At 44.4% G+C, this 21143-nt stretch overlaps 1 protein-coding gene across 3 annotated transcripts in view; it reads left to right on the plus strand.

Moving 5' to 3' along the window:
• Positions 1 to 21143, plus strand: part of ITGA1 (integrin subunit alpha 1) — a 165838-nt gene that overhangs the window by 46051 nt on the left and 98644 nt on the right. For all 3 annotated transcript variants that reach the window (XM_084833194.1, XM_084833193.1, XM_084833195.1), the window contains exons 2-5: positions 5072 to 5192; positions 9570 to 9682; positions 16263 to 16351; positions 17656 to 17770. In XM_084833194.1, coding sequence (XP_084689320.1) covers positions 5072 to 5192; positions 9570 to 9682; positions 16263 to 16351; positions 17656 to 17770 — 438 coding nt within the window. The remainder of the gene's footprint in view (positions 1 to 5071; positions 5193 to 9569; positions 9683 to 16262; positions 16352 to 17655; positions 17771 to 21143) is intronic.

Genomic DNA, 21143 nt, shown 5'->3' on the forward strand with positions numbered 1-21143 from the left:
TCTGATCTGAGTTTTGCCCCTCTCTGGAGGCAAAGGCTGTGGATCTCCACTTCTGCACTTGAAGGGCAATAGTGTAGCGGCAAATTCAGAAGTGCAGGATCCCGTCGTGACAGTCACACCCACGCCCCTCACAGCCACACCCCCTTCTAAGTTTATACAACCTTGTAAGATATACAGCCTTCAGCTGGGATCCAAAAACAGTGCAGCTGAGAGTAAGGCAGTGGTATCTCAATTGGATGCCTGAGAAAAAATGCAGGGGTGTTAAAATCTTTTTCACTCACTCACTCAAACACAAACATTTTAGGTTTTCAAAATATGATACTCTATGGAAGCTTTGCCCTCTCAACTCAGCCCTCACGGACAGATCCCTTCTCATTTAATCAGCCCCCTTGCACGCTCCCTTAGCGCTCCAACATTACCCATTAGCCTTCCCTAAGCTCCTTCATTATATCTCCCCACTCCCCCTCCAACAGAAATGTCCACACAACCAGCTGGATTGAAACACACACACACACACACACACGGGTGTCCAATTCAGGGATTTCTGTTCTGGTGGAAAAGATGGAAGTATCATCTCCTACAGTCTGATTTGCACCCAAAACGGGATGAGTTGCACAATATATAGTGGACTATGTCAGGATGCCTTAAGTTCATGGGCCTGGAATCATATCTTTAAAATGCACTCCCACCTTGCTTTCTAAATTATTCTAGAAATTAATCCATTCCTTGACAGGATGCACTTAATTTCTCCTTTTACTGCCCTGGATGGGATGGGTGACCTTGCACAACCTATGCCAAATAGGTTTTCTCGTCAGAGAGAAAGAAAAAATGAGCTGTTGTGTCACTTGACAGGACTGAATTTGTGACGTTCAGATAAGACGACACTGTTGGATGCCTTTTGTGAGAGATGGTGCTAAATGTCTTCCACAGAATGAAGATAATTTGTGATGCATACTTTTAATTCTTTCTTGCCTCACAGAAGAGTTTAAGAATATCATCTGTCCACGTTGCATTCATCTTTCATTGCCTCCCAGGAACTTACCCTGGGTTTTCGTTCACTCACAGCTGGTTGCCCCCCCATACCAGAAATTCCCTCCTGCCTCTTCACCATCTTCTAATTGTCCGTGCTTGTTGCATTCATTGTTTGTGCTATATTTCTGTTCTAATACTAAACAGTCAATTGTTATAACCCCTGCTTCTTGGCATTTCTAGATAAAAGATCCCAGGTAGCAAGGGTGGGAAACCACTCAGCTAGTCTAGATGCTATGATTCAGTGGCCCGGTAGTTCTGACATAATACTTAACCATGATTTAGCATTACACAAGCAAGCTCTATGAATCTCCTGCACTCCCCCTTCCTCTGTCTTCATCCTTTTTCTTTGTGCACAACAGAAGGAGACTGAAAGTTTTAACTTCCAGTTTTGAATAAACCACAGTTTCGAGTTGTGTACAAACTCTCAAAACTGTGGTTTATTTTAAGGGCCAGTTCAGACATACTGATGAACTAAGATTTAGTGTTGCATGGACAAGCCTTTGGCTCCCCATTTTCCTTTCCTCCAGCCATGATTAGGAGATGGGAAGCACCTACTTTAAACAATGGTTAGTTCAAGAAAATCTGGATCAAACCATGGTTCAGGATCCAAGAGGAGAGGAGAGGGTGGAGAAGTTGTGCTGGCATTCATGTAATGCAAAAGTATAATTCAGCATTATGTCCAAACTGGCCCTTCCTGTAGTTAGTTAACAAACCAGGATCTGAAACCACAGTTTGATCCTAGTTTGTTTGATCAAACCACAGTTAGAAAGGATCTAATTCAACCTGGACAGGGGTAGGGATGGATGGAACACTTACCTTCCGTTCCATTCTGTTTCCGCTGGGGGGGAGGCACTCCGTCCCTCCCCCTGGAATCCTCTACGGGGGGGGAGGCGACCCGGTCCTCCCCCCCGGAATCCTGCCCAGCCGGCTCTGCTCCGCAGCCAAGCCGCGAAGCCGCCAGCAGCCGGACATCCGGCCGCTGGGCAACCCTGCAGGGACGCAAATGGCGGCTGTCGTAGCTGCCATTTGCGTCCCTGTAGTTAGCCATGATAGGCTACATAAATATTTACATAGCCTATCACGGCAGGGGGGAAAAAACCCAGCATACGCAAATAGCAGTAGCTGCCGCCATTTGCATATGCGGGGTTTTTTTCTCCCTACGTAAGTATTTATGTAGCCTATCACGGCAGGGGAAAAAAACCCAACGTACACAAATCGCGGTAGCCGCCACCATTTGCATACGCTGGGTTTTTTTTTCCCCTGCCATGATAGGCTACGTAAATACTTGAGTAGCCTTTTACGGCTTCCGCAGGGATGCAAATGGCGTCCCTGCGTTAGCCGTGATAGGCTACGTAAGTATTTACGTACCCTATCACAGCTATGAAGAGGAAGCGAATGGCGGCTGCAGGACGGCCGCCATTCTCAAAGCAGTGCGGACAGGAGCAGATAAGTGCTCCGTTTCGCACGCCTTTTGTGGGTTGGGGGCAGTGGGGACTTTGTCCCGCGTGCCTTTCGTGGGTTCGGGGGGCGGGGGCTTCATTCTGCGATGGATTTCAGGGGGCCGAATGCACTGGCATTCGGCCTCACCGAGATCTGCCGCAGAATTCTCTGACATCCCTAGACAGGGGGAGTGCGACCCTGTTGATTCTCATGGACCTCTCGGAAGCTTTGGATACCATCAACCATGGTATCCTTCTGGATAGGTTGTGTGAGTTGGGAGTTGGAGGCACTGCACTGCAGTGGTTCCACTCCTACTTGGATGGCTGATTCAAGAAAATAGTGCTGGGGGATTATTGCTCTGCGCCATGGCAATTATGCCATGGGGTTCCACAGGGCTCTATTTTATCCCCCATGCTGTTTAACATCTACATGAAACCGCAGGGGGAGGTTATCCGGAAGTGTGGGCTGAGGTGCCATCAATATACGGATGACACCCAGCTCTACCTCTCTTTCTCATCAAACCCAGGTGAAGCAGTGGCTGTTCTGAATCAGTGCCTGAGCACCGGAATAGACTGGATGAGAGGGCCAATAGACTGAAATTCAATCCAGACAAGATGGAGATACTGTTATTGTCTTGTGGTTCGTCTGCTCGGCTAGGTGATGTTCAGCCTGTTCTGGAGGGGGTTGCACTCCCCCCAAAGGAGTTCATAGTTTGGGGGTGTTCTTGGACCCAGAACTGTCACTTGAGGCACAGGTGAACTCAGTGGCATGGCGCATTTTTTATCAGCTTAGGCTGGTATACCAACTACGCCCTTATCTGGACAGAGATAGCCTAGCTACAGTTATCCATGCTCTGATAACTTCTTGTCTGGATTACTGCAATGCATTATGCATGGGGCTGCCTTTGAAAACAGTTCGGAAACTTCAGCTGGCCCAAAATAGGGCAGCAAGATTGTTAACAGGGACTGGCCAACAAGATCACATTACGCCAGTACTTTTCCAGCTGCACTGGCTGCCAGTCCATTTCCAGGCCTGACTCAAAGCACTGGTATTAACATTCAAAGCCCTTAATGGCTTGGGGCCAGGTTATCTGAAGGATCGCCTCCTCCCATATGTGCCTGCCTGGACTCTAAGATCATCTTCAGTAGTCCTTCTCCGTGAACCCCTGCCAAAGGAAGTGAGGTGGGTGGCTATCAGGAAGAGGGCCTTTTCTGCTGTGGCACCCCAGCTGTGGAATGAGCTCCTAGAGAAGTTCACCTGGCACCTACTTTGTATTCCTTCCAGCGCCAGGTAAAGACCTTTTTATTCTCCCAGGCCTTTTAGCATTTTAGCCTCCTAGTCTTTTAGCTTTGGTGTTTCAAATCTGTATTTTAAATCTTTGCATTGCTGCTAGGTTTTATTCTGGTTGTATTGTTATATTGTGGTTTTAATGCTTTTATATTTTATATTGTTTTATCCTGTGCTTTTTGGTTTTAATTTTTGTGAACCACCCAGAGAGTTTTGGCTACTGGGTGGTATAGAAATGAAATAAATAAATAAATAAATAAATAAATCTAATTAGATTGAATCTAATGAATGGAATTAGAGCTGTTCTATCGATTCCATTTGACATGAGCAGTGAAGTGCAACAGCTTAGCCTCAGACAGCCTTCCCCAACCTGGTGCCCTCCAGATGTGTTGGCCATGCTGGTTGGGAATGATGGGAGTTGTAGTCCAACACATCTGGAGGGGTCCAGGTTGGGGAAGGCTGATCTAGGGTATTTCTCACATAGATACAGATCAACAAATCCATGCATACCTAGAATAAAGAACAAGCAGCACCAGCAAACATCCTTAGCTCTACTTTTATGGGTGCAAGATTACAAATTATATTTCATTTCATTAACCTGTCTGGAGTAGACCACATGAAGGCTGAGATATTGTCTTCAGTATAAAACCAGAAGCAGAACCTTCCAGATTCTATTCTGTTCACCTAATACATAATCATTCTCTTTTGTATAGCTGTATTGTTTCACCTCTGAGTACTAGTCTGGGCCTTATTTATTAAATATTGGCTGCCCTTTCTCCCAAGAGCTAAGGGTGATGTATATGATCCCATCTCCCCAGTTTTGTCTGACAACAACTTTGTGAGGTCTGATAGGCTGAGAGACAGTGACTAACCCAGGGTTACCCAGTGAGCTCTATGACTGAGTAAGAGATCTGAACCCGTGTTTTGCCAATCCAAATCCATCATTCCAGCCATTTCACAAAACTGTCCATAGATTGCTGCAGAGTATTCTTTGTATTTGATCCGAAAACAGCGTTCATATTTCCACATACACTTAAGTAGCAAGCTTAAAGCACAATCATGCAATGGTGAATATACCATGTCTCATTAGTGGCATGTACTGTATCGCTTGGGTAATTAAGGGTGCAATCCTATGCATGTTTAGACATGGAACATGCTGGGAGTTGTAGGATTTTTTTCTGTCTAAACTAGCATAAGACTGTGTCCTAATCCACCATCATCACTGATGAGAACGTGTGCCTCATTGTCTTTGCTTCACACAGTGATTCATATTCTTCTGTATCCTTTCCCCCTCTCCTTTTCTTTTTCACAGTTATGCTGCAACTTGCCCTGTCATTCAATGTTGATGTGAAAGATACGATGACCTTCAGTGGCCCCGTGGAAGATATGTTTGGATATACTGTTCAACAGTTTGAAAATGAAGAAGGAAAATGGTGAGATTATTTTTTTTGGATTGCCTCATCCCACCCCCCAAAAAACAGCATAAACAGCATATGCATTTCCTTTCTCCTGTTACAAATATATCTTTTTCCTCGGCTATCTTCATCCTACATATCAGTTGCTCTATGCATCTGATTATATTTAATTAAAGAAACATGCCCACCCCTTTTAACCTACAAGAACCCTGGGTAGTTTTCAGGAGAATGTGGAAGAGTTGTCCAGTGTACTCTTTGTCTGCTAAATTAAGAGAGCATAACTTCAAACTTGTGAATCATTGGTATTTAACTCCTGTTAAATTTTGGGTGCAACCCTATTGAGATAGACAGTCGCCTCGAACCACCTCTGAAGTCGGAGGTGACCACCTATCCAATGCACGATGGCTGAAGCATGGAGGAAAGGATTCCCTCCAATGCTCTGACTGCCCTGAAGTTTCCTTAGACAACTGATTTGGGGCATCTAAGCACGGCTTTGGGGAGAGGGCGGGAACAGGGCTGGAGACCACATAGGAAGCTGTCTAAAACAACTTCCGCAGTCTCCTCCCCTCCTGCCCCTGGGAACACCCCCTTTTCACCCCTTTTCATTTTATGAGCATGGACAGGCACAGAGGGGCAGCCACCCTAGTTCTCCTCACCGTGGTTACAAGGGGGAGGGGAGCACAGTTTCTCAGCTCCGAGCTCGTACTGCTGTCTAGAAGCACGGAGCTGGGAAACTGAAGAAACCTATCTCCCCCAGACACTGTCTAGGGCAAATAGGATTGCTCTCTAAGTTATATTAATAGGGATGCCCCAGATATATGCTTGCACTGTGGTGAAGACAGAGGCTGCTATATTCATATGTGGTGGCATTGCCCTTGAGTGTTCGAGTTTTGGCACAAAGTGTTCGCTGAAATAGAGATAATTGCCAGCCAATCACTAGAACTATCTCCCTCTCTGGGGCTTTTATCTCTGTTTATTAATACTAACAAATTTATATTGCATAAAGACCTGATCAGTTTTTGCTGTTTAGCAGCAAGATTAATTATTACACAAAACTGGAGAAATCAAAGTGTCTTGTCCATTCTACAAGGGAGGGATAAAGTATGGTCAATTGAGCTCATGGAAAAACTTACATTATATGTGCATTCCTTAGGGAATGATGAGGGACGAGAGGGAGACTTTGGCATCCATTTATTTCTCATGCTAATAGGAATACTGACAAATTCAGTATACCAATATCTCATATAAATCTATGGAAAGATTTGATGTATTTATTTTATTTATTTATTATTAAATTTATTAATCGCCCATCTGGCTGGTCACCCAGCCACTCTGAGCGATGTACAGCATACAATAAAACAGTTTAAAACAATAAAATTCTACAATAAAAACATTTTCTAAAATACCCTAACCCACCCCAAATGCCTGCCTGAACAACCATGTTTTTAATGCACGGCGGAAGCTTATTAAAGAGGGGGCATGGCGGATTTCCCTAGGGAGGGAGTTCCACAGAGTGGGGGCCACCACAGAAAAGGCCCTCTCCCTCGTCCCCACCAGTCTAGCTGTCCTGGCTGATGGGACAGAGAGAAGGCCATCTGCGGCTGATCTTGTTAAGCGGCCTGTCTGGTGCTGCTGGAGGCGCTCCTTAAGATAGGCTGGGCCGGAACCATATAGGGTTTTAAAGGTCAAAACCAACACCTTGAATTTGGCCTGGAAAACAACGGGTAACCAGTGCAACTCCTTCAGCACTGGAGTGATGTGATCTCGCTGGCAGCTGCCTTTAATCAGACGAGCCGCCGCATTCTGTACCAGCTGCAGCTTCCAAACCGTCTTCAAGGGTAACCCCACGTGGAGCGCATTACAGTAGTCTAAACGAGAGGAGACCAGGGCATGTACTACCAATGGGAGCAGATGGTTGGGAAGGAAGGGGCGCAACCGCCGTATCAGATAGAGTTGATACAGCGCTGTCCAGCTCACAGCTGACACCTGAGCCTCCATGGACAGCTGGGAGACCAAAATGACCCCCAGGCTGCGGACTTGGTCTTTCAAGGATAGCTGTACCCCATTCAACACCAGGTCAACATCCCCCAGCCTCCTCTTGTCTCCCACCAAAAGTACCTCGGTCTTGTCAGGGTTCAGCTTCAGCTTATTCCTCCCCATCCAGCCACTCACCGTCTCCAGACATTTGGACAGGGATTCTACAGCCAACCTTGGTGAAGATTTGAACGAGAGGCAGAGCTGCGTGTCATCCGCATATTGATGACACCACACCCCAAACCTTCTGATGATAGCCCCCATCGGCTTCACATAGATGTTAAATAGCATCGGGGAGAGGATGGAACCCTGTGGCACCCCACAAGTGAGCGGCCACGGGTCCGAAACCTCCTCTCCCAGTGCTACCCTCTGGTACCTGCCGGAGAGGAAGGACCGGAACCACCGCAATACGGTGTCTCCAATGCCCAACCCCTCCAGGTGGTCCAGGAGGATACCGTGGTCAACGGTATCAAAAGCCGCTGAGAGGTCGAGGAGAACAAGGAAGGAGCATTCACCCCTATCCAGAGCTCTCCTCATATCATCTACCAAGGCGACCAAGGCCGTTTCTATCCCATGCCCAAGCCTGAAGCCCGACTGAAATGGGTCTACATAATCAGTTTCTTCCAAGTGTGCCTTCAACTGTATCTAGGGGTGGACGAAAGTCACTTACCTGTCCTCGAAGCTTGTTCGCGGTGGGGGGGAGGCTCTTCGCTGCTCCCCCCGCGAAGTTCAGGCCGGGGGGGGGAGGCTTCCTGCCTCGCCCGGCCGAAATTCAGGCCGGGGGGGAGGCACCTCGCCTCGCCTGGCCGCGAACTCAAAAGTTTTTTAAAAAAACAAAAACACCCCCATGATAGGCTACGTGACGATTAACGTAGCCTATCACGGCTAGATCTGCAAAGTCAGCCGTGATAGGCTACGTTAATCGTCACGTAGCCTATCACGGGTGACTTTAAAAAAAAAAAAAGCGCGTACGCAAATGGCGGCCCCCATAGGGAGCCGCCATTCACGTTCCTTATTTGGTCGCTGTAGTCTACGTAAATCTTCACGTAGACTACGGCGAAAATAAGGGCAACGCAAATAGCGTTGCCCTTATTTTCGCCGTAGTCTACATAAATCTTTTTATTTATGATAAATAAATCATTTTATTTATGATTATGGCCCTAATGGGGCCACCATTTTCCATACGCGCTTTTTTTTTTTTTTAAGTCACCCGTGATAGGCTACGTGACGATTTACGTAGCCTATCACGGCTGATTTTGCAGATCTAGCCGTGATAGGCTACGTTAATCATCACGTAGCCTATCACAGGGGCGTTTTTGTTTTTTTTTCTTTGATTGCAATGGCGGTGGCAGCAGCCAGTCGAAAGACCGGCTGCCGCTCCCGCCCCAGACAAACACCCGCCGAACCACCGGCCGGACCCGCCGCCGGGAGGGACATTCGGCAAAGGTAAGTCCCATCCCGGGGGGGGGTGCGGGGGGCGGGGGGGTGTGGAGAATTTCTCACCGAAACTTGTTCGGGGGGCCAAACACGTTGGCGCTCGGCCCCCCGAAGTTTCGGGGAGAAATTCTCCGCCATCCCTAACTGCATCGCCACCACCCGCTCAATCACCTTGCCCAAAAATGGCAGATTTGAGACTGGGCGAAAGTTGTTCAGAACCTGGAGATCCAAGGAGGGCTTCTTTAAGAGCGGTCTTATCACTGCCTCCTTGAGGGCTGATGGCATCACTCCCTCCTCAAGGGAGGCATTCACCACCGCCCTGATCCCCTCACCCAGTCTCTCTCTGCGGCCCATAATGAGCCAAGATGGGCAAGGATCAAGTAAGCAGGTGGTCGGCCTTACAGATGAAAGCACCTTGTCCATTTCATCAGGAGAAAGAAGCTGGAACCGATCCCACAAAACCGGTTTGCCACAGTTCGCCTCTTGCTGACTAACTATATCCACAGCATGCGGAGTAACACTCCTAATCTGATCAATTTTATCTGCAAAGTGCCTTGCCAAGGCCTCACAGGAGGCCTTAAAATGCTCCAGTGGTTCAGGAGCCACAGGTCCGACCAGGCTCCGGACCACTTGGAAAATGTATTGACTATAGTGATGTATAGTGATTTTCATCTATATATAACTCTTTCATGGAAGGCCAAGAAGAATAAGGATATGAGCTTTATAAAGGGAGGGTTGCCCATTTCTTGGAAGTATTTTGAGTGTATAGTTTGGTAACTTTTTATTGTCCATTTGATGATGTCTGTGTGTGTGTGTGTGTGTGTTGTTGTTGGTTGTATAATAAATTTTATTTTTAAGAAAAGAACCCTGGGTAAAACTATTTACAGTATTGAGAAGATGAATCTGCTTTCTTTCCCTTTTCAGGGTTCTTATTGGTTCACCCTTAGCTGGTCAGCCTCACAACAGGACAGGTGATGTGTATAAATGCCCTGTGGGACAGGGCAATGGCTTGCCATGTGTAAAACTAAACTTGCCAGGTAAGAGAGTAAATGGATTAGCAGAAATTCAGAGTAGGCCCATTTTATGCTGGGCCTTGCCTATGTTTTCTTTACACTTCTCATGTCGTCATCTTAGGACTGAAACATAGGGTGGCAACTCTAAGGACTGCCACATAGATGGTAGAGCAAATTTGCTCTCTGTTATTCCATGGGGTAGGATTAGGGATCTCGGAAAAATCTGTAACAGATTCAAATGAGTTTGGGTATCTATGATCCTGACCTGCAGATTCCATAGTGGACCAGCTTTTTCCAAGTCACATGTATTTGTGGACTTTTTTTAACTGGGGGGGGGGGGGTTGCGCAAATGTACACTTGAGCTGATGCACACTTGTGCAAGTGGAACAAAATTCTCATCCCTAAAAAAAATCTGATTCTCTCAGTGAGCACATGACAGAATGCAAGATGGCTGACAATCTGCAAAACACAGACAAAATGGATTTAACAAAATCTGTACATCCCTAGGTAAGATGTAAACCAATTACAAGAAAAGGGATTTTAGCTAAACATTAGGAAGAACCTCCTGATGGTATGAGCTGTTTGATAGTAGAACCGGCTGCTTTGGATGGTGGAAGACCATCCTTTTTTACAGAACTGGATGATCACGTATCCTGTAGCACTAGATTTCCTGCATCAGAAGGGGGTTGCACTAGATAAGAACATGAGAAGAGCCATGCTGAATCAGACCAAAGGAGCGATGTAGGAATTTTGTCAAATCCATCCCATGTTTTGTGGATTGTCAGGCATCTTTTGTTCCGTCATCTGCTCACTGACGGAATCATATATTTTGCAGAACTTCATTCTACTTGTGCTACTTCGCATGTGCACAAATGTGCTAATGCACATTAACTGATGCACATTCATGGTAAACCACATTAACTAATGAGGGTTAGTGCTAATCTGCATTAGTTAATGCTAATTTGCACAAATCTCTCCCAAAGTAAGAAAAAAATGGAAAAATGTGCAAATATCCCCCAAATCTACATTTTCATGCTTTAGGGGGAAATGTGCATTTTTGGTCAGTGGGGTTTTTTTTAATAGTTTTATATGACTAAATTTGTGTACAATTCCTGGAAAGTTAAAAAAAAAATGGTTTGCAAGTCTGTGGAATCTGTGTAACTCAGAAAAAGCTGGTCCATTGCGGAATCCGCAGATCGGATTCATAGAAATCCGAACTCATTTGAATCAGTTGTGGATTTCTTCAACTAGACCAAAGGCCTACCTAGTCCATCATTCTGTTCACACAGTGGCCAACCAGCTGCCTGTGCCAAGCCCACAAGCAGGACATGAGTCCTTTGAGGTCCCTTCCAACTCTGTGATTCTATCACATTCTTTCTAAAAGGAAATATTTTCCAAGTAGAAATATTCATGAACACCATCACATATGAAATGTGATGTGAATGTTCATTCTTCCATAGGTATACAGATATTTTCAGGCTGGTTCTGCATACTCAGAACTGTCATATTGTTCCAAACCATCCTGTATGCAGGTACATGAGCCTGAGAAAAAACGGCATGAACCAGGGCAGCACTTGGACCTAACCAGTGTGATGTGGTAGCTGAAAAAAATGTGGCTGAGATCTCAGAGAAACATCTCCGTGCAGTGTTAGTCGAATACAGTGTTATTGTGTAAGAACTCCAATGTAATATCAGTGTAGTGTTATTCTAATACAGTTGTGTAATTGAATACAAGTGCGTAGAGAAAAGAAACAGGTCTTCCATACGTGAAGTAGACCCTATACATCATGGCTATACACAAAACAAATTAATATAAACAAGAGGAGAGTATAAAAAAAAATTGTTGGCAGTTTTTGTACTTTGCTCTCCTTTTTTGTTAATCTCCTTTGCACTATAAATGAAACACATTCTTTTGATTAAAAAAAATTCTTTACCTTTTATTTATGTTGATTACTATTTGCATTTAAACCTATCTTCTAGATCAGCCTTCTCCCACCTGGTGATCTCCCACTGTTTTGGACTACAACTCCCAGAATACCTGAGAACTGGCCATGCTGGCTGGGAGTGATGGGAATTGCAGTCCAAAACATCTGGAGGGCACCAGGCAAAGGCTGTCCTAGAGTGATAAGAATATTATCTTCTTTTTTGAATGTTCATGCCTTGGTTTAATCGAATTTCAAACCTCTTCCCTTCACATGTTCCCTAACATCCTCTTCTGCAGCAAACCTTAGTCTGCTGTTACTTTCAAACCAGGCAAACTATGGCTTGTCCCCATCTGGAGGTAATTGCTAGCTGTTCACTTAATCCCCCCCCCCCAATTATGATCAGTCTGTAGTACAAACCTTTTGCATGCCTTTCCTTTCTCGTTGACAACATTTCTTTAGTCTGTTTTTAAAATGTTCACCCTTAGATTGCTCTTTCCCACACGTGTCACTCTTATCTCTCTGAACTGTTATTAATACTCAGTGACCTAACCGAAATGGATTGCTGTTCTTTTTCTGCTCAATCCCTTTCTTGTATTTTTCAGACTTTGGGGGAGGAGTAGAGTATGTGATCAACCTTTTGTTATTGTTTTAACAACTTATAGCTTGTTATCAATCGCAATCTCTTATATATACAATGCATTATACAGTGTATTAGCTTTCTAAACTGCTGGCTGTTTCCTTTCTGGAACATCTGCAATGCTGTCAACGCTCCTTACCTCCCAGGATTTTTATGGCTGCATACAGATGTACATAAATATGGGAGTGAGTGTGAGATTTTCTTTTTACCATGGAATGACCTCTGCTTCTTTCTACCTTCTTGCATACCTGGCTCTGGGGTAAAAGCTGACTTAAGGCTTGGGGAGGGCAGGTTGTTTGCTTTGTTTTTAGGGTGTCCCCATTCCTGAAAACATCTGGCATAGCTATATGTCTGATTAAACATTTGGTTTGCACTGCATGCTTTCTATCCCCCTCTTTTTGGGGGTGGGAGTACTTTGGCTTGGGAAGAAATGGCTTCTTGACTGACAGATGGGCCAGCCAATCAGCATGGTAAACAGCCCTGCTCTAGAAAGGGAGTTTCATGATGATAGACACAACAGCTGGCTAATTAGGAGAAGGGCCTTAACTCAGTGGTAGAGCACCTGCTTTACATGCAAAAGGTCCCAGGTACAGTCTCTGGCATCTCCAGGCAAGGCTAGAAATGCCTTTCTTGAAGCCCGGGAGAGCTGTTGCAATTTGAGATGTATGAGAAATTAGTTTTGGTTCATTTTTATCTGGATTTACCCAGTTCAAACCTTCCAGACCAAACGGTAATCTGCAGTCGAAGTCCATACATTTATGAGCTTGCAATGTGACTCGCAGACCAAAAACGGTGTGTTTTACAGCATGTGTACTTTTGAAAAATGTGCCTGAAAAAATGTGCATAAATACACTTTAATCAATGGGAGAAGAATGTGTACATTTGGAAAAATACACACCAAAATATACAGAGATTTTCATGCAAAAAAAAAAACCTCACAATCTGATACAGCCCAAATCAGAATGAGCTTTGAAATGAAATCTGGAAAACTTCAGCAAGCTTGAGTTTTGATGATTCGCACATCCCTAGCTGCAGTCACTGTAGAAAATACTAAGCTATATAGGTTAGTGTGTGTGCTGACTTGGTATAAAGCAGCTCTTCTGTGTTCTAATCAGCAAGCATTGGGCAAATCTGGCTGTATGTTGCCTGTTGTAGACCCCGCTGTCAATTTCCACACCCCCACTCCTCAGTATCAGAAATTTGTTTCTGTTTCATAACCATACTTTCTCACACAAATTCTATGCTAATTGTAAACAGTTAGCAGGTGGTGAGTGAGTGAGTGAGTGAGTGAGTATGTGTGTATTCCTGTGAAACCAGCTATCACTTTTCCCATGTTCCGATATTTGCCTAATCTTTTGCCAAACCACTTTTTTTTATTCCTGCTTGTGCCTTCGTGTTTCCCTGCTCTAGATGTGATCCAGAGAACCCAGTGGTTTTACTTATTCTTCCTTCCTCCCTGCAGCCCTTTGCAACCCCCCACTCCACAGTAACTTTTGCGAATCTGAGGTTAGAGAACCTCAGATGTGAGATGGGGGCTGCAGCTGGCTGTGTATTTGAACCAAAGGAAATAGGACCACCACCACCATCCTAGGCAGAATGTGCCTTCTGCTTATGAAAGGTCTCTCTGGATTCAACCCTCAGGTCCCAACACTATCAACTTTCTTTCATCTTTCTTTTTTTCTTCCTTTTAAAGAGATTTTATCACTTTTCAGAACTAAAAAGTTCTTTCAAAGCAGTTTACAATTAGGAAATTATAAGCAATAATATAATATAATTTGCAATTATGAAAACAAAAAACAACTTTGAAAATAATCCATAACCCTAATGGCTAAAAAAAGAAAAGAGCAGTATAAAATACATTGAAACAAAAACATCAGCTTAGCCATCCATTTACTTTAAAAACAGGAATGACAGTTACGCCCACCCCACCTCAAAGTCAGATTGAAATAATAATGTCTTCAGGCCCACCTGAAGGAAAACAAAGAGAGGGCCAAACAGATTTCTTGGGGAAGGGTGAGTTGTACAAATGGAGTTCCCCACAAAAAGGCCCCATCATTCATAAATTATTTAGACTTTCTATTCTGCCCTTCTGCCGATGGCACTTAAGGCACCTGACAATACACTATACAGTAAAAATAAATAAATCACAGTACATAAAAGAGCATCATAAAAGAGCATCAGAAATCCAGTGTGGTATAGTGGCTAGAGTGTTGGACTGGGACTTGAGAGATCTGGGTTCTCCTCCCCACTCAGCCATGAAGCTCACTGGGTGACTTCGGGCAAGTCACTGACTCTCAGCCTAACCTACCTCACAGGGTTGTTGTGGGGATAATATGGAGAGGAGGAAGACCATGTAAGCCACCTTGGGTTCCTTGGAGAGGAAAAATGTGGGATATAAATGTAACAAATCATAATCATCCAATCTAAAATCAAGGCATAAAACAGCAGACTGTTAAAATTTGAACATTACTGCTGGGAGGCCTTGTAGGCAAAGTCTTGTTTAAATAAAATATGTATGTGCTTGGTGGAGAAAGGACAACCAAGAGGGGAGAAACAAAACTCTGAAGAGAGAGAAAGTTCTCATGGCAGGGTGCAGCCACTAAAAAGGCCCTCTCTAGTATTCCCACTAGGCATATTCCAGAAATGGGTAGTAGTGTAGAGAGAAGGGCCCCATCTGGATGATCTAAACAGGCAGATTCATACAGCGGAAGATGGTCTTTCAGGTAACCTCCTGGTCCCAGGCAGCTTAGGGCTTTATAGGTCATGGCCAGGTCTTTGAATTGTGCCTGGAAAAGAATTGGTAGCCAGCAAAGCTGCTGGAGTGACACCCCTATAGCCAGCTCCAATTAACAGTCTGGCTGCAGAATTCTGAATGCTTTTCAGAGATAGCCCCACATAGAGCACATTGCAGTCATCCAGATGAGATGAGATTAAGTCAGGTGTTACTGTGGTCAGCTCAGACATATCTGGGAATGTGTGTGGTTGGTGCACCATTCTCAGCTGAGCAAAGACACTCCTGGCCATCACCTAGACCTGGGCATCCAGGCTCAGTACTGGATCTGGAAAGACCCCCTCTACCATGCATGTTCAGAAATGTGAACATGTGCACTACTTCGCATTTTCAGATAAATTTGTCTATTTCAAAAAACAAAAAATATCTTCAACATCTGCAGGCTGTGTTAACAGATGAGCATTTGACTTGCATGTTTGACTGCTGCATGGAAGATTACTTTCTGCTCATTCTGCTCAGCCTTTCTGTCCTTCGGTTGACATCTGCTGAAGCTTTGCTTGCATTCTGCTCCATATAATCCTGTCCCACAATGGCCATGTTCCTTTTCTTTGTGCCGGTACACAGCCTTTAACTGCAAACGTTCATCCTCCGAATCCTTTAACTATCTATGCACAGCCCAGCAATCTCCCCCATTATATAGGCTTTATTTAACAATACAGAGTTTTTTGTGGTTGAATGGGGGAACCAAGATTTTTCTCATACCTCCAGGATCTTCCCTTACCTCCCCCACCACCAGGAAGTCACTCCTGCTCTCACAACCAGCACATTCCTACATGGGTCACTTTACTGATAGCGTGAGTTGAATTCTAATACATTTCCTTTCCCATGATTATTTCACCTTTCACTCACTGAAATACCAACTGTGTATACCACTGATCTTTTTATGTCATATCCAATAATTGACCATTTTAACAGTAGGATCGTATAGAAGTTGAAAAGTGTATTTGTTCTTATTAGCAAGTATATGTGGATGCTTGTCTCTTCTTGTCATGGTATTGTTGGTTTGACATTCTCTTTGAGGTTCAAGAAAACTATGTGAAGCAGTGTTCCAGACAAAGTTTCTGGGATGAGAGCCAGGCCTTTGACTTGTTCATCAGAATCCTAATCAAGAGGGAACATGGGGGAGGAAGGGAAACAGAAACGAACTGTTTTGTGCAGAAAGTTGGGTGTTTTACTTTAGAAAAACCATGGCATGATTTAACATCTTGTCTGCACATACCCACATACTTAAAATGTTTTATCTATTTATAGCTGACATATCCATTCCTGAAGTTACAGAAGTAAAGGAGAACATGACCCTGGGATCAACTTTAGTGACTAATCCAAAAGGAGGGTTTTTGGTGAGCAAATAAGTATTTTAAGCAAATATAAGCAATATGCATATTTATAATGGCTTGGATCTAGTGGAGCAAATGGTCCATTTATGGCAGAATTGAGGAAGTTGTACCCCCCTAGTTGTTGTTGGACTACAACTCCTGTCATCCCTCATCATTGGTCATACTGGCTGGGGAAGATGGGAATTTGAGTCCGACTACACCCAGATAGCCAGTAGTTTCTTGCCCCTGGTTTATGGAAAAACTCTTTCTGGCCATGAAAGGGGCTCGGATCAAGCAGAATTTCCGCAAATGGAAATGGAAGGAGGCAATTTCACAAGTGCGTCAATTCCCCTACAACTCCCTGTGCCATCTCCCATGCTATATTTGGCAGTACCCAACTTCTCTGGAGCAGATTTTCAGAAGGTGCAGGGAGCTAAAGGAGGAAAGGAGACAAGATCAAGAGTACTCTTTTCCATGAGTGAAACTGTGCTCCCAGGATTCAATCCAATAGTTATATTAATAAAATATGGGTGGGGGTCCCTTTTGGATTTTTGGATACACAGATAACCAACACCCACATTCCTGGAGCCACTTCGTGCTCCACACAGCCATCCATGTTCTAGTTGTGTTTTGCCACAAACATTTGTCCCTTATTTTGTCTTGAGTGGCTTCATATTGAAGTCAATGCCACCTAGCAGTATGGATCACATATGCTCATTATGTATAAACATATACATGGTGTGTGTGTGTGTGTGTGTGTGTGTGTTTATCTATATCACACAAAATTTAGAGGAACAATTTTGTTATGCAGAAAAGTCCAAATCGAAGTGTAGTGTCTCTTACAACTTGAACTTTTTCTTTTTCTGACTTTGGCCGGTCTTGCTGTAATTCAGGTTGAGTTCATTTTTCTGTTGTCATATTGCCCCAGTTTTCACAGTTACACATGGAGTGTCACTGGGTTGTTTAGCATGATGTGTGAACTGGGAAGTGTGGCTTGTCAAGGGAGAGACAAGCCAGACTTGGAACGCAGGGTTTAACTCTGGATTTCAGCTCTGGCTTGTCTCTCCCCAACAACCCAGAGTTCCTGGTTCGCACATTACATTTGCAGTGTCAGTGATGGGGGGAGAAGATTTTTTTTTTAAAAAAACTGGGTTGCTGTGGTGTGCAAACTGGGCTAATGACTCTCCCTAATGTGGCACCACATTGATGTTGCCATATCTTTACATCACCATTTTGCTTCAGCAAGCATATTTCCAGCCATTGTTGAAATACAAATATTTTTATGAAGTAAGCTGAATTAATTTGTAACCTTTCCCTCCTTACTGAAGGCATGTGGGCCTCTTTATGCTTACAAATGTGGTCACTTGCATTACACTACTGGCATCTGTTCCAACGTCAGCTCCACTTTTGAGGTTGTAAACTCCATTGCCCCATCTGTGCAAGGTATGTATATAAGAAGTCTGCTCTTGAACATGTTGAAATTACTGAGCATTGAGGGAGACAAATGTATACACAGAAACATACCAGAAACATAAACTACTTTTCAAGGCTACCAGCATTACCAAGTTAAGTAAATGTTATCATTGTCTGTATATTACCTAAATGCTTGCTGCCTCTGGAATTCATTTTAGCATAAACAGACTTTGGGATGCTATGTCACAAGCAAAGATCAGGCTAAAAATAATCTTTATGCAGTCTCAGTAAACTAAGTGCCTCTTTAGATCAAGAAGACAAATGGCTCAAAATGTCCTCATAAACTTGCTGTGTTACCTCTAGGTCGATAACTGGGGCATGAGAGCTCCAACACAGAGGTTCTGGTCAAGTTTTGAATACATCAAACCTGCCCGGTCACTGAGGTCATGAAAGGGCGTGCTCCTGGTGGTTCCACATGGACCTGTGGCCCAATTGGATTCCATCCGGAGAAGACCCTTCAGTGTGGTAGCTCCTTTTGTTGGAACTCCCTGCCCCTGGAGGTCAGGCAGGTCCCAACATTGTATTCCTTCTTGCGCCTCCTAAAAACAGTTCTGTTCCAGGAAGCATTCCTTCAATGACCAGCCAGCCACGGCTTTTATTGGCATTCTGTTTTTAATAATTTTAATATGGTGTTTTAATCTTTATCTTTTTTACTATTGTATCTCTTACGTTCACCGCTCTGGAATCTGTTTTAGATGGGGAGCAGTATACAAATGTTGCAAATAATTTTTTTTTAAAAAAATGCCTAACACTCACTCAAAACAAGGAGATGCTCTGTGCACTTGGGGCATGGATGTAGATGTACCATGGATGTACCATGGCGCAGATGACACCTATACCAATAGCCTTTAGATGGCACATGAGCCTACCTAGAGAGCAGCATGAGGTGACAAATGGATATATTTTGAACTGCCAGAAATGATCAGGAAATGATTTAGCTACATCTCAGACAAACTTCTTATTCATTTCTAAGATTTATATCTCACATCCTCAACATCAATTTGCATTCCCATGGCAACTTATAGGCTAAAAATACCATAATTATATATATATATCTCAATTATACAATAATAAAATAATGACACAACAGCAATTTAAAACAGCAGCAGAACACAGCAAAGAAACTTAGCAGAGCATCGTAAATATGAACATAAAGTAAGAACATGACAAAGGCTGTGCTGGATGAGACCAAAGGCCTATCTAGTCCGGAACTGTGTTCCGGCAGTGGCCAGCCCGTGGGATGTCCACCAGCAGGAGAACATGTGTGCCATGGCATCCTCCTGCTCCTGTTCCCTGGTACAGGACCGGTCCTGGGAGGCAGACTGCCTCTGACATTGGGGGCAATAATATGCAGCCATCATGACTATTAGCCATCAGTAGCATCATCTCCCATGAATGTGACTCATCCCCTTTTAATGCTGTCCAGGTTGGTAGCTATCACTACTTCTTGTGTAGTGAATTCTGTGGTATACCAATGCGCCGTGTAAAGAAGTACTGACTTCTGTCTGCCCTGACACTCCCGCCATTCAGCTTCATGAGATGACCCCAGGTTCCAGTATTATAGGAGAGGGAGAAAAACATCTCCGTGTCTACTTCCTCCACAACATGCATAATTTTGTACACCTGTATCATGTTCCCCCATACTCACCTTTTTACTTAGCTAAAGAGCCACAAATGTTGCAACGTTCCCTCATAGGGGAGTTGCTCCATTCCCTTGACCATTTTAGTTGCCCTTTTCTAATTCTGCAATATGCTTTTTGAGGTGCAATGACCAGAACGGTACAGAGTATTCTAAGTGTGGTTGAACCACATACTTGTATAAAGGCATTATGATCTTGGCAGTTTTATTTCTGATTCCTTTTGTAATGATCCACAACATGGAATTTGCCGTTTTCACAGCTGCTGTACAGTGATCAGTCTCCGCCAGCTCAGGCACCATCTGCTGCATATATGTGAAGTTACGATCTTTAATTCTTTTTGTCCCAATGTGCATCACCTTACATTTGCTTACACTGAACCATATTTGCTATTTTAATGCCTGTATGTTAATGCCAAATACATGCATTCTCAACAGCTTCGAAGGATGCAAAGGCTTGGGAACATTTTTCAAAAGTCTTCAGCTGGAGCTGAATTACTGACATCCCCATGAGCACCAAGCCAGCTTCTCTGGGGAAAGCATTCCAGAGGCTGCAGTGTTTGGCATAGGTCCAGTTCACATGTCACAGCTTCTTAGGGTTTGTTTAAACCCTGGGAAGTTGTGAACAAGTGGGAGCAAGCAAGCATGCTGGCTCCTGGCTGTCCACACGCTCCCAGGGAGCTAAACAACCTGCTGGGGATGCTCTGTCCATGACATCCAAACCTGGAATTGTTGGGCAAAGAACAACCCAGACTTGTAATCCATGTTTTGTTCTACAGTTGCAAATCCCAGTTGTTCTGTCCCAACAACCCACAATTCCAGGTTCGGACATCATGATAAGTGATCCAAGGACATTCCATTATTTAGCTGTGCCCGGCTGCAGTGGAAGCAATTAGGCAGTGAAAACTAGCACACTCACCCACCTAGGCCCTATCTATATGGCGCCGCTTTGACCATCCACCCCTTTGGCAACTGCATAGCAATGCAGCTTTGAATCAGCATGCCCTGTGATACACTCGCGATGTACTGCGTGCTTCCCTAACAGCCTCGCCATGCCCCCTTTTTTTGCCATTTTACTGGAATGCGCAGCTGTGCAGTCCCGTGAGTGTGGGCGTGCGACACTTCAGTGGCTGTTTTGTATTTGAGGGCCTCTGCTGTGTCTTTCCGTCCCTTTTTAGGTAAAAAGTGGGTGTTTTGTGCTCCTTCGTTTCCACACCATCAGTTTGTCAGTTCCCCAGCCTGAGACTCTCATGATGGTTCGCACTCACAAGCGTGAGCACTACGTGCCTAGCCATTGCTCTGAAATGGTGGCTGGAGTGATATTGGTCCTCCCCCAAGACACACACACACACACCCTGGCCCTTGGGTACTGAGTCCAAAAGCAACTGTTGCGAAGATACGAAGCTGCAAAAATGTGTGAAACTGTGATTAAATAGATGAAAACGCTTCTCTGTGCCTCTGTAACTGCGCAGCTGCGAAGGGACGGGGGAGGTAAAGGGGAATCACAGAGTGACGCAGGCACTACACATGCCTACAACATGCCCACTGCAAAATGCAAAGTCAATTTGGGGAAGGGACAGATGGCTCACAAGCGCGGGTAAACCCATAGCAAACTAAAACCATAGCAGCAAAACAATTCCTTGGAACTCCGCATTTTCCGGGCAAAAAACACGGACGGCTGCAAAGTCGCAACTGTGTCATCTATCA

This window comes from Heloderma suspectum, chromosome 2 (genome assembly GCF_057233095.1).
Source record: "Heloderma suspectum isolate Gila_16-S chromosome 2, 16-S_ref, whole genome shotgun sequence".
Lineage (NCBI taxonomy): Eukaryota > Metazoa > Chordata > Lepidosauria > Squamata > Helodermatidae > Heloderma > Heloderma suspectum.